General features: G+C 37.9%; 1 protein-coding gene across 3 annotated transcripts in view; it reads right to left on the bottom strand.

Moving 5' to 3' along the window:
• Positions 1 to 14,692, bottom strand: part of LOC139948638 (RNA-binding motif, single-stranded-interacting protein 1-like) — a 236,093-nt gene that overhangs the window by 185,194 nt on the left and 36,207 nt on the right. For 2 of the 3 annotated variants that reach the window (XM_071946840.1, XM_071946841.1), the window contains exon 4: positions 8,765 to 9,013. In XM_071946840.1, the coding sequence (XP_071802941.1) occupies positions 8,765 to 9,013 (249 nt within the window). Of the gene's footprint in view, positions 1 to 1,772; positions 2,374 to 8,764; positions 9,014 to 14,692 lie in introns of those variants that run through there. The other variant, XM_071946842.1, reaches the window with a different exon arrangement.

Genomic DNA, 14,692 nt, shown 5'->3' with positions numbered 1-14,692 from the left:
ACAGTGCTATTTTCTCAGTTTCTATGGCACACAAAGCCAGGTGAATTAGAGTAAATCAGCTGGGCACAATTTCATGGCTCTGCTTACCGCCAAGTTCAGCACTTTCACACAAAAAACATCAAGAGAAAAAAATCATGGAATATTCAAGATTGCACAATAGGGCCTTTTAAAACCAAGATAAACCATAAAGTATAAAACCTTCCAAAGACATTGTTTTAATTCAGCGTGCGGGTCAAAATGCCCCACAGTTTTGACAAAATCCTGGGGAGCACCCTAGTCATAACCTTTTCCTTTAATCTAGCAGATTCAATTTTCTGTTGCGAAATGAGGCATGTGCATCCTGTGATGCAATCAAGTCAATTGAACAAAAAAACAAAAGCAGTCAGGAAATATATATGATCAGATGTTGTCTTTTGTTACTGTTCAAAGACTGCATTGTTGTACTAAGTTACTGGGACCAGTTGTCGGTATGACGAAGAACCAAAACGAATGCAGAATGTCAATGAAGCAAATGACTAAAAAAAGAAAGAGTATGGACAGGAAATTAATTTCAGTTTCAAGAGCTGCTTCTCCTGTATAAAAAAAAGGGCCTGCAGTAAATTTACATGAAGGACGATTTCTAATCATGCAAATACAATAAGTTATGTTTAAATAAATGGTTAGGGAGTTGAGAAGAAGGCTGATGCAGTACGAATGCTCTACCGATTGAACTAAACCGCCAGTTATATGTGTGTTTATGATATTTGGCCACAGTAAATTTATTGTAAACTAAAGCTGATGTCAATGATACAGGCTTGTAACAACTTTTCAAGGCAATGTATCATAGTTTTGCAGATTTTGGGAAAAACTTGGAATTCAGATTTAAGCGGGAAGGTTATTAATAATAACATGGAGGAAGAAAGTAACAGTAACTACACAAACTAGTAATGGCAAAATCTTTATATCTTTGTTCAACAGACCTTCTTTCTGATAACTTTTTTTTTAAATACTTGTTGCAATATGGAAATAAATTACCAGTTGAATTGAACAGAACTTAATGGCAATAATATGCACAATTTTTAAATTAGTGTGAAATATTTCAAATGCATATGGTTAACACTGTGTTTGTTTCACAGAAGGGGTTTCTGTTAAGAATTTGATGACAGAAATCTCTATGAAACAAACACATCTCAAATATCAGTGCCCGCTGTATTGCGTTTTGAATAAAAACTACCCAGCTTTTAAAAAACATCACAAATTTGTATATATACATATAAATGAATATGAAAAAGCCTTTCTTAATCTCAACAATGCCATTTCATGATAACATGTATGTTATATGGGCAATACATATTGTGGTTGTTGAACAAAGAAAAAATGACTAGAATAGGAATTGAATTAATGACCTCCAGATTAACGTACCGATGCTCTACCAACTAGCCCTATGAGTATGTTGTCAGTCAGTCTCGGTATTTTGTCAATATCTTTTGCTAGGGGGGCGCTTTATTATTTTATAAAAATTGTCAGGACTTCTCTGTCTTTTACTCCTAAAGTTAAGAATTATGCTTATACTGTATAAAAAAGCAAAACAAGATTTACGTTAAGCTTTACTTCATCGAGAATAAAAAAAGCTCATCAGAAAAATTGATTTTAATCTGCGTCTAATTCCTTGTTTATGATTGCCTTTTCAAATTGATTCACCAGATTTGAAACGCCTGGCTGTGCTCAGTGACCTTTGGAATGGACATGTATCAGAAGACATGAACTATATGAGACTGTAATTAATGAGGTACCTGGTGACGTTGGTTGTAACGAGAACGCTGGAAGCTCATTCCCTTGTCTTCACGGTGCAACTCTTGGTAATCGTCCCTGTATGAATCACGGTAAATGCCGTCCCGAAAGAAATTATTCCGGTAAAACTCATCCGTGTGGTACATAGGCATGGGGTGCCCTGCCATGTTGCGCCGGTAGGAGCTACCTCCGTTCACATGCTGTCCGGCTCCCCTGTTGAACCGGTTACCAGTATTCCCGGGCATCTTGCTTGACCGTTGTGGAGACTGAGAGAGTGATTTCTCGCCGTTTTGCATCGTAATAAATATCTCACTGATCGCTACTAGTATATAAAATCCTTTTGCGCTGAATTTAGTCTAATAAAAGTACAAAAGTTATACTCAATCCTTGAAAGTTGTTGAATACAATTGCTTCAATTTGGCAACAATCACAAAGGAAAATGGCTCCAGGAATTATACAGCACAGACCTTTTTTTTTTAAAGAGAAATACGGAAAACAATGTGTTAATCTATGGCAGCACAGTATCCAGTGATAATGCAGTACGAGGAAGTGGTACAGAAGAATCACAGATCCAGGATCTTGAGTACAATCCACACTATTCCAAATGGGAAATGACAATGTCGCTTGTGAAACAGGAAGGGAAAACCTAGTGGAGTCCCTTGAACCAGTGGAAGTACACAGGAAGCCTGACCAGCTTCACATATACAGCAAACGAGAACGAGACTATACGCCTACTACAATGGGATGCCATGTAATCATTACCAGTAAAAATCCCAACACTCCACTTTTCTTGGTGATTAAATTTAACAAATGTATTCGGATTTTGCTGGTACCATCATGTATCATAGAAGGTCTGTCCTAAATAATACACAAGAACATCTTCTGAATTCTTGTTTTCCATCAGACCATGGCGGAAGAGATCACAGACCTACCCACAGCTTTTTATGTAACATCTTCGCTACAGAGTTCAGAAAGAAAGAGTAAACAACATCTTCACTGCAGAATACAAAATGAAAAAGTAAACCACATGTGTTTACATGAATTTTTTGAGAGAAAACTTCTAGGAGAAAAACATTGAAGGAACACGTTGCCTTGGATCGGTCGAGTTGATCATTGAAAAGCGTTTGTAACCATTTGTTATAAAATGCATGGTTAGAAAGGTGTTTTAAAAGTAGAATACAATGATCAACACATATTTGCCTCGAAATTGCGTCGTTTTCCTTTTACTTTGCGAACTAACACGGTCGGCAGACCGTGTTTGTCGACAAAGTAAAATGAAAACCGCAATTTCGAGTGATACTTGTGTGGATCACTATATTCTACTTTAAAACTCTTTCTAGTCATATGCATTTTATAACAAACGGTTACAAACGCTTTTCAAAGACCAACTCGACCGATCCAAAGCAATGTGTTCCTTTAACAGTCTGAAAGTTTGAAAATCATAACATCTCACTTCTGGCATCAGATATGAAAAAGGTTCAGTTGAGGATATTACCCATTGTTAAACCATGAACTTTTGTGTCATATCCCTAAATTTCTAAACGCTCAGCATTAGTATTTATTTTGTATTTATTTATTAAAATAATAATAATAATACCATTTTTATAGCGCCTTTTCCTAAGGTTACTTATTTAAAATCTTCGGACATAAGTACATTTAAAGTTGTCTGGATCATTACAGAGAGTGAGGAAAGTGTGAGCTGTGATGACAGTAGCTAAATGCCTTCTTATGCTGTAGACAAACAACAAGAAATTGCAACAATTCGCTTTGTCTTTATGAACACATTGTACCTCAACAGCACACATTCTAACAGGCATGATGTTTAGTCCTTTGAAGAAACAAAATTCATCTAGCACAAGGGCTGACCTCTTTGTACCTGTGAAGTAGGCTATTTAATATTTAAAAATCTGATCCTTCCCATGGGAAACATAGCAAAGAACATCATGCAGATATTCTCTAACAAGGTTATTCTTTCTTCAAGCACGAAACCCCATAAACGCTGCCCTTAATTCACCTGATAAACAAGGGTTTTTAAACAAAGATAATGGGAATAAAAGTAGAGCTTCTAAATGCATTTCTTCTGTTATAAAGCACAAAAACCACAAATACTGTCTTTACTTTATTTAATAACTTCTTTAAGACACCCAGAAAAGGAGGAATGGAAGCAGAGCTTTTAGATGAAGAATCTCTTTTTGAAGAGGAGAGGGTAATTCATTGAACTCAATCAAGTACACGATACTACTACTACCTCTCAACTAATATTTGTGGAGGATTCCCCGGAGTATGTCGTCAGTCCATTGTCTCCCCCCGCGGGCCCCGAACAGAGTGTTTCGCATTTACGGCCATCAGGCTGCGCGGATGCAGGGCCATGAATCCCCTCTTAAACGTGTCAGACATTAATGGCATCATGAGGTCAGAAGTTAAAAGCAGATTCGTCTCCTCCAGCTTGTCTTTCAGGCGCTGGGTCTTTTTTTTTTTCGACTAAGAGGTCTTTTTTTAGCCAACTATGGAATATTTGTTCCCGCGCGGAACGGGTCGACTAAGAAAATATGTAGAATTATCTAACATTCCCACTGCAATCTGAGAGGAAATCGGATTATTTCTTGTGAATGTTTAGATAGATACCCGAGCTGTGGATGGAATAGATTGATAAAAAATATATAGGAGGATTTTATAGGAAACCCAAGATATTTTTTAACCATATCTGCAGTAAAATTCAACATGGAGCATATTGAAGGAAATTGGTCCAACTATAATGATACACGCATTCCAAACATGATCTTTTTTATATGGATTCTGGTTGATAAATCTCTGAGTTTCGTTTTTCAGCTATTTCGTTTGACCCACCCACCCACAATTTCTAAAACAGATTTTTTTCAGAATGGCCCCAAATTACACTCTACTGAATACTACATTACCTTCCCTCATGTCCGCTAGGAAAGATATAGATCCATGAGCAACATTTGAAAGAGAAGTATGAATGTTGCAAAGGGCAGACGCTGCATTATCTGGTGGAAATGAACTAGCTTTGAAGTACACTTAAGGCCATCGGACAGTAATCAAACCTGATGCTTTTACCGTGACCTTTTAAGAGGGCACATGCATCTTACACAAAACAGGATGATTGATCATGTAGGGGCCTATCAGAAACCTTTCTACAAAAGATTCTTTCTTTCCTTGAGCCATCATGACTCTTCCTTCCGTCTTCTTCTGAGCATTTTTAACTTTCTCCTGAAGGTATGGAATCTATGGTGCTATTAAAGATGCTACAGTGTAGGGCCGATTTATGGCCAATTTAACCCAAAACATTTAATTTAAAAATATGATAGATGTGAGAAATCAGGTGAGGTTTGTGAGAAGTGTTGGTTCTAAAAACAACTGGTGGTTGACAACTAAACATCTTGATCAGTGTCTTCATTAATAGAGGCGATTTTTATAGACATGAGAAAGTTTTAAGTGTTCATTTAAGGTAGTGTACGAAAAAATCTGCCAATGTTAAAGACAGTCAAGCATCTTAAAGCACACAACTTCGTGTGACCATGGTGTGACAAGGGTGTTTTTTTCTTTCATTAACATCTCACAACTGCGACGACCGATTGAGCTCTAATTTTCACAGGTTTGTTATTTTATACATATGTTGAGATACCCCAACTGTGAAGACTAGTCTTTGACAATTACCAATAGTGTCCAGTGTCTTTATAGCCATTGGACCCTTTCGGTTCACAGATTTACAAATAACTTACACCGGGTTTACAGAAGGTAGTGGTGAAAGACGTCTCTTGAAATATTATTCCATGAAATGCTTTACTTTTTGAGAAAACAGTAAAACAATATCAATTCTCGATATCGGGAATTACGGATTTATTTTAAACACATGTCATGACACAGTGAAACGTGCGGATACAAGGGTGGGTTTTCCCGTTATTTTCTCCTGACTGATAGACGGAGTGTTGGCCTTGGACAATACTGTTTACTGAAAGGGTCCAATGGCTTTAAGTGGTAGTTAATTGCAAACTAAAAAATAATTTTGGGGATCCCAAGATAATATCACCATCAGCCGTGTACAAAAAGATAATTCGCATTTTATAAGTAAATTGTGCATTGAACAAGTGGCATAGCATTTTGTATGATTTTCATTTTGCAACAGCAGCATCTGTCAAGATTTGTTCAAAACAAATTTTGTAATTACTGGTTTTGTTATTCTTTTATTTTAATTTTAAGGCAACTTTAATTTCGTTTTATCATATCTCATTTCAGATAAAATGAAATGCCAACCTGACAATCACCAAACTATAATAAGTGGCTAGGAGACAGATCTCTGGGGACATACAGAAGTCAGTCTGGTCAATTTTTTGGTCTCCAGAGGATCGACAAGACCCTTTCTCCCTTATTTCTTATTTATTTATACATTTTTTCAAGATGTGTGCAAATCCTTCTCCAGCTCCATTAGTTTGTACACGTGCATACGGTGCGACAAAATTCATGCATTTTAACAAGGCTTCTTTGCTATTTAGATTTCTAAATTTAAAAAACCTGGCAGGTGATTCCACCTCACACTGGTTTATATTTGATGTCCAAAGAGATGGATGTTGTTTCTTTTTCAACTGCTGCCATTTGTGGTGTTCGTTTGCTTTACATCTGCTAGCATTCCCAGGGTATTTTTAGGTCTTTACAGTTTGGATGCAAATGAATTCAAAGCAATGTTTTGATTGGCAAAATGAGAAAGTTAATTTGAGATAGACAAACAATACTTTTATGGCATTTTTCTTCCAATATAAAAAGCTGGTCATTGACTCGTTTTTGGTAAGTTCATTTTCCATGCTTTTTACTTCATTATTTTTTCTTGTCGAGGGCTTACAATTTTATGACAATAACAACAACTTATAACCATTTAGTTACCAGTAAGTTTCATGAAATCATTACGAAAGGCCCCAAAATGGCTATAATTTACAACAAATTTCATGTACAAATGACATGGGAAAAGAAACATAACCAGTGTTGTAGCTAGACCAATTTTAGTGGTAAAATGTTTAGTTCTGGGCAGGCGTGCCCAGCTACAACACTGAATACAACAATAATATTACTATGAGACATTTTTTACTCGTAAATACAGGAGGCTCTCTATGTACAACAAATAACATAAAATAAAGCAAAAGTCACAAAAGTGACAAAAATAAAGATAAAGCCTTCGAGAGAGACTCTGCTAGGGTAAAAATGTCAGGCCATTAACTATTTTGTTCAATTATACCCTCGGTCCTTTTGGTTGGTATGTAAGTTGTTTGCAACAGCTGATCCTATTTTCTCAAAAATAAAGATTCAAGCAAATGAGTCTTTAAAAATCTTAAGAGATTCAGCTTGGCGAATCTGAAGGGGTAAGTCGTTCCAAGTGGAAGGCTCTTTGACCATAGAGTTTAATGGAAAAGTAGTCTGCATCTATATATAGGGACTGGCCAGCATATCAAAGAGGACGCACGGGAACATATTTATGTAGAAGATGAGATATATAGACAGAGGTTCAGTTTGGTTTTAGAAACAAACAAAAAATGTCAACTTATGATATTTTGGGAAATGTCAATTCAGATCTTTACTTCTGCCTTTTTTATTCAGAGGCAGTGGGTCAAGTGGTGTGGCCATAAGCCCTGTGTCCGCTATGATCTCTAATGGGATACACACTCTAGATATTTGGTTTTATTTGCTGATTTATCTTTCAAACCTGATCCAGATATAAACAACGACAAAAATCAAACCAGTACAGACAGGTCCAGGAGTCAGGATGTCACAACCGACCAAATTAAATTAAATCAAGAGTCCAGAAGATTAAAATCAAAACTATGTCGAGTCCTTGCCACATTTGTGTCTCTCCAGAGAACAAGTACAGAAAAGAAGAAAAACATCAATTTCGCACGGATGTCCCGGGGCCTCCCCCTTGCAAGCATCTTTTACATGATCTCATTACCTAATATATTTGTTTCTGATTTGCAGGGGGTAAAATAAGGGGAAAAGAGGGGGGAGCGATGTGTACTGCGTGATTGCTTCCAGGGTTAATTCTAACCAAACTGCCTGAGGTGACAACTGAAGGAGATGCATCCTTCAGTGGGTTGACAAAACACGGGAAATTGCATCATGTCCAATTTAGCTCTGGTGTCTCGAGTCTCGCAGTCTAAAATTATTCGTCTCCTTTTTTTTCTTTTGAAGTGCCTCCAAAAAAATCAGATTGCACACGGATGTTACAAGGGTTTTCTTTGCTTAAACAAATCTTATATATCGTGAAGCTGAGAGATTTGTTAGACGGGCAGATCCTGCATGATAAACACAGCCACTGTAGGTGATACTCCTAGACTGTACTCGGACCAATGCCTCCTGCGGGCATGATCGGTATCAAGACATTTCTAAAGTGTATTTGGTGTCATGATGACACAGCAGTCTGTAATGGTGAAGCTGTGAAGTTGGCGAAGCAGAGGTTGAAAGTATTTTCATTCATGTATGGAACAAGGCCTATTTTCATGGCTCTGCTTACCGTCGAATTCTGTGCTTGCAATAACCATTCTTTACTTCGGGGCATGTTCCAAGATTCCGCACTAGATGTGTGTGCCTAGAAATATCCTAAACATAAGCACAGAATTTCCTGCTTCTGTAAGCGCCATTTCTTTGCTTACAGTGAGCAAAGTCATGAAATTAGGCCCTTGTGTCTTTCAAGGTTTGCCAACCACAAGTAAGTTTGAAAGATATTTCATCTTTGATGGCCAATCTCAACAGATTTGTTTTGCTTTTGCAATGAATTCATGAACAGGTCATAGTTTCTTTTATGGCATTTCACCTCATCTCAATTTGTTGAGAGTAAACCGACCTACTTTGTCAACAACAAAAACGATCATTACATGAGTACCTGTAAAAGCAAAACTAATTTCTCCACCCTGTTAAGGCTCAAAACATCCATTGATCTTTGCCTTTATACATTATGGATATTTGACATTTCAAGAAAGCGTTGACTTACCACACTTGGAGGTGTGTGTGACGTGTAAGCGGGATAAGGCTGGGGCTGGGGTTGATAGCGAGCTCCTCCATGGGGCGAAACAGATTGCGCCACCCCACCGTGGGGTACGACAGATTGACGAGGGAAGAACTGTGTCCATCCTTGTGTGGCTGCAGTAGCTGCTGCAACTGCTGCCTGGTTCTGCCACAGGATTGGGTGGTGGGTTTGTGGGGACATGGCACGTTTGGCGACATAAGGTATTCTCTGTTGCTATAGGATGCAAAAAGAAATACAAAGTTGAGAAATATAAGCTGAGAAATGAAACATGAAATCTTCATTCCATATGGTGCATTTGGGGATAAAGTGTTATAATTAAAATTTAAAAAAAAAACAGCTAAAAACTTTATAAGAGTACAGTTAATTATTTTGACTTGACACCAGGAAAATGTTACAGGCAACCAGTTCCAGGCAATCACAAGAACCAACAGACTTTTCAAATCACATCTCAATGTCAGCATGATTTTCTTGGGAACAGTAAGATCATTTTGAAAAAAATGTCTCTTGAGTTAACTTTGCATGCTGCCCCGTTGCCTGTAAAAACAGCCATGTGTGACAACGGAATTAATTTATTTTAACAAAATGTAAGAATGATGCACCACTACTTTAAAAACTGACTTTGACCAAAATTAATAGAGACTTGACTTTTCTTTCCACAGCAGCCTTGGGTGTATAAAACGATAAAACCAAAATACCATCCAGGGTTCCGTAATACCATGGAGGTAGGTTATGACTTGAATTGAATAGGATGGAAACAAAGCTACACCATCTATGAACATTTGCCTTAAAGGGATACTGGGTTAACTGCAATGTCCTATATTATTATTTTCACAACAATGTAAGACCAATAATAAAACCCAGAACTCCTCGAGGAGAGAGAGAAAAAAAAGTAGGTTAAAAGCATAGGCTCAATAATACAATAGTCAATAACAAATTGAAGTAACTAACATCCGGAATAACTTATGACACGTCACATTTAAAGCATATTTAGACAGAGTGAAAATTGTGTTGAATGTAAACCCATGATAATACAGATCGTGGAAAGGGTGACCCAACACGTAAGGTACACAGGGATGAATACAAAATAAATGAAAATGTTGCTTTTTTTTCCTTTCAAATTTGAATGGAATTCCTACGAGCAGACACTGTTATTACTGTTATTATTATCGGCAGCCTGTAGTATTTCCCCTTAAGGACAAGGTACATCAGTGGTTTCTTTGATATAACATTTCTCTTCAATTCAATCCCTTTCACACTTAAGATGAATTTCCCAGGGAATTCCCAGGAAAGTTGGACGACCTATTCACACATGAATAGCTTGACCTTGCAAACTCCCAGGGATATAGCCATTACATAGGAAATACTAACCCCTAATTGGGAGCAGGGTAAAAACCCTTTTCACACTCTAACCTAGCCCTGGCGGTCTTACACTTTCGTTTTGTACTACAGTGACGTCCTGGACATCAGGGTAAATTTCTGGGGCGGAAAATTTTAACAGCTTCATAACTCAAATCTTACCTGCAAGAAAGCACCAATTTCAACAGATTCACATTCCATGGCAGCATATGTTTTTCTGCGGTGGGTTTTGATCGTCATATATTCTTCACAAATCCGTCATTTTCATGAAATAATGCAGCTCCCAACGTTAAGGAATTCCCATTTTTGTCCGTACTCACAGTCTGCCGTGTGTACGCAAGACACGCGACGCACACATTTTGAATTGTGTTGGTAACGCTGTGCAGTCAAGATAGGGTGACCAAGAATTCATGCGTCTAAGCTTGCATCATGCGTCTTGCACGCGAATGTATACGCGTACGCACGACAACAGACAACACTGTGAGAAAACGATCGAAACAGGATTTTTTTTAACGTTGGAAGCTGCATTATTTCACGAAAATGACGGATTTGTGAGGAAAATATGAGGACCAAAACCCACCGCAGAAAAATGTATGCCGTCATGGAATGTGAATCTGTTGAAATTAGTGGCTTGTTGCAGGTAAGATTTAAGTTATGAAGCTGTGAAATTTTTCCGCCCCAGAAACGGGCCTCAATACTTAGGACTCTATTCCTGTGTACAGAGAAAGAGTCCTATATAGGGCTAACTCTAACCCAGCACATAGGCACATACCTCCAGAGAATAGCCACCCCTGCTTAAACCCTAGGGTATAGACGATGTGACCTATGTTTACATTTAAACCGCCCTCTGTTGACAAAACACTATATACGTCATGTTTCGCCGGGCACTGAGTTGCGTAGTCGTAGTAAGATTGCGTACACTTTCTAGCTGGCTGCCAAAACACAAAGGTTTAGCCCGGCGGTATGCGCGCGAATCATGTTATGGTTTTCGTGTGACGTCAGAGGTCACATCGTCTATACTCAAAATGTGCAGCAAAAACTCTTTGGAATAGGGAGACGGTGTGAAAGTGTGACAGGGAAACCATTGGGTAAAAAAAACTACTAGGCCCTTCCCAGGGCTGTTTTCCACGTGGATAAGAAGAGGAGAGATAGAGTGTGAAGAGGGCTCTTGACAAGATTTCACTGGACTTAGCATGTACCCAGTGTTCATTCTTGTCAAGTAAATTGTGTGAAAAACTTCCCAAATTCCTTTGGTTTTGTCTCATGGGCAATAGCTTTAATATGAAAAGGCATAAACATGTAAACAGCTGTTTTCTAAAGACAATAAATTAATATCAAATTCCCAAAATGATTTGTTTCGGACTCAAAGCTTACTAACTATAAGTTGATTAAACCAGTACTATGTACAAACCCTCAAGAGAAACGTTTCAATTTGAAAAATTGTCCCAAGCAAAAACAAATAGCATGTTTAGATTCCCCCAAATCCATTATTAAGGGAATCAATGTGTGGTGAAGAGGTTTTCAACTAGTGGTTTAATCCCAACGCGGCCTGGTTCTTGAAAATTTTACCGAGACGAAGCCGAGGTAAATTATCAAGAACCAGGACTCGGCGGGTTTAAACCACTAGTTGAAAACCGATTCAACACACTTTGATTCCCATTCATAAATACCTTTTCAGTCAAAAACATCAACACTTTTTGGTCAAAAAGTAAAATAAATGCAAAAATTATAATTGTTCACTGATTTCTTTCAACACAACACCCCTCCAGCTATGAAATGGTAAAGCCCTCCGCCGCCCTTGGGTAAACAACTCCTTATAAGGGAATGCTGTGCGCGTCGCGCGTATCGCATGATGTTGCACAACTGTTTCAGCCGTTGCTCTCGACCAATAGAAATGCAGAAACTGTCTTATAAGAACAGGTGCAAGCTCACGTGTCACGCCCGAGTTTCAACACTTTTTACTGGTGTTATATCATCCGTTCAAACAACCCCTCGTGATGCCTTCTCAACCAATCAGAATGGATAAACTGTCTTAGGTATTTATGAATATTTATTTCAGTAGAGGAAATAGAATTCAGCATAGACATATCTATTGAATGTCACAGCCCGGGTTTTTGCCACCAAAGGTTAGAAACAAAAACAGATAGCTACTGCTTGTAGCAATGCTACACAATAAATTAAACATAGTGGTACGTTTGTTTGAAACAAAACAACCAATCATTGAAAGGTATTTTATTTAATTGAAAGTTTGGAGACTATGTTGAATTTTGTTGAAACATCTGTTAACATGATTGAGTGTTTTACTAACATTCAGCCGGCCATGCCAATCAGCTCAGTTTATTTATCAACAATGGAAAGGCCTTAAAAGGCTATAATGCCCACGAAATCCATGTCAAAATAAACACTGTTTTTCATTGGCGACCAAATTGTAGACCCAATTTGATGACAGTTTTACAAGTTGGTCAGATTGTGTATTCATTGAAACATAGTGGATGGACTTTTACTCAAATCGAGGATCTTGTATCTATGTACTCATTCATTGTAACAAATGATGCAGCTTTCTGCTGAAATCATCATTATATTGCAACGTGACCCTAGGCCCCCTCCTTTTCCCCATCTCCAAGAAATGAATAGTGTTACATCTGGGCATTGAATTGGAGTGATGGACTGGAAGAGGAAAGGAAAGGGCTAAATCTCTTTCTTCTTTTTAATGACTAGGTTCATCAAGGATGTAGCCTGCTTGATCCTATCTAGTTTATCATCTTCAGTGTGTGAGGGATGGTAAGGAGCATGTCTCACTAAGACTGGCTTAAGATTTCGTCTAGACGTTCTCGCTGTAGTTTTTCTCTTTATTTGCACCGACATGGCTGGCTTCCACTAATGACTCATGCAAATCTGGCCCCAATTTCATCTAGCTACACAAGAATCGCTCAAGTTGGGGGCAATCTCACTTAGATCCGAAAACAAGCTTCACGTTGAACTCATATATTATTTAGGACAAGGCCTCATTTTCATAAAGCTGCTTAATTAAGAAGACAAAAATTGCTAAGCACAACAAATATTATGATTATTGAGGATAAGGTTACCAACCAAAGTAAGTGTCACACCAAAGACATTTGAATGTAGCATTCATGACTGGTATCTTGCATATTTTTCTTCAGAAATATTATTAAGCAATATTGTTAAGCAAGTAATTTCTGCAAAAGCAACTCTGTGAAATTGGGCCAAGTTCCCTTCAAATTTCTAGGTTGAGAGTCAACGCTGACGAGCAAGCCCCAATTTCATGGCTCTGCTTACTGAAGCACAGAATCAGCGCTTACGGAAGCAGAGAATTCTGTGCTTATGGCAAGTGAAATTCATGGGTTAGCAGCGAATTTTTACTTCAGCGCGTGCGTACTCAATGTTACTAAGGCATTCTACGCTTACAAAGTTAACGCAGAAATTCGAAAGAGGGGAATCGTGATCGTAAGTGCAGAATTCGCCGGTAAGCAGAGCCATGAAATTGGGCCCAGGTCTGAAACAAGGATTCAAATTTTATGAGGTGTCTTAAAATGAAAGCATTTTCACCTTCTGGTCACCCCTGGAGATATAGATTTCAAGGAGCATTTGAGAACAGTATCCTCAGCACTAGAGAAGTAGACCAAAGAGCATGACTTCTATATCTCTAAAAAGAAATTGATAGGCTATTTTTTCTACCAGGCAGACATAAGAAAAGTTTGAATTCAAATAATAGTCTGAAATGTGTCATTCCTCTAACGTGACCTTGACAAATGAATTCCCAGGGATTTTATTGTCATAACTAGGCAGTCCATGTTCCTCCGTCAATTTTCATGAGCATGTTAATAAACAATGACAGAAAAACACCAGGGCCCAATAATCGGCAACAAAATTTGCTTAAAATAATTCTGCTACGCAAAAAATGAGCAGGATACCAGTCACAAGTTGAACATTATGACATAGTTTGGCACATACATGTAACCTTTATATTCTGGCATACATATTTTTGGTTGTAGTAAGCTTTTTTCTGCTTTGTCTGCTACAAGCAGCTCAATGAAACTGAGACCAGTTCTTAATTTTATGAACTAGTCATTAGAGCAAAGCCTTGCTTTTAAGAAAAGTTTGAATTCAAATAATAGTCTGAAATGTGTCATTCCTGAAACGTGCCCTTGACAAATGAATTCCCGATATTATGCTACTGACACTCTCCACACTGTAAATTATGTGAGAGTATGATCACACACATCTTCAGGTTTCACTGTTTGGCGACACTATATGCAAATAGTACTAACATATTTACCATGAAATTGCCCATAGACACCAAATACGTTCTGACGATAAGTTCAGACATAATTTCTTGATCTATATTCAATATAAATGATGGGAGATATTGAGCTGATTTATCAGTCTTGTTGCATCTAATGCTATCGGCAGATTGAACAGGGTTGAATCTGCGGCATATTACTAATGCAAATCTCATACGCGCGTTATTATAAACCCCTGATACATGATTCACATAAAAAGCAACTATTTGTGACA

The sequence above is a fragment of the Asterias amurensis genome, chromosome 16, assembly GCF_032118995.1.
Source record: "Asterias amurensis chromosome 16, ASM3211899v1".
Classification (NCBI taxonomy): Eukaryota; Metazoa; Echinodermata; class Asteroidea; order Forcipulatida; family Asteriidae; genus Asterias; species Asterias amurensis.
The sequence above is the reverse complement of the archived record's forward strand: the minus strand, read 5'-3'. Positions and strand labels throughout refer to the sequence as shown.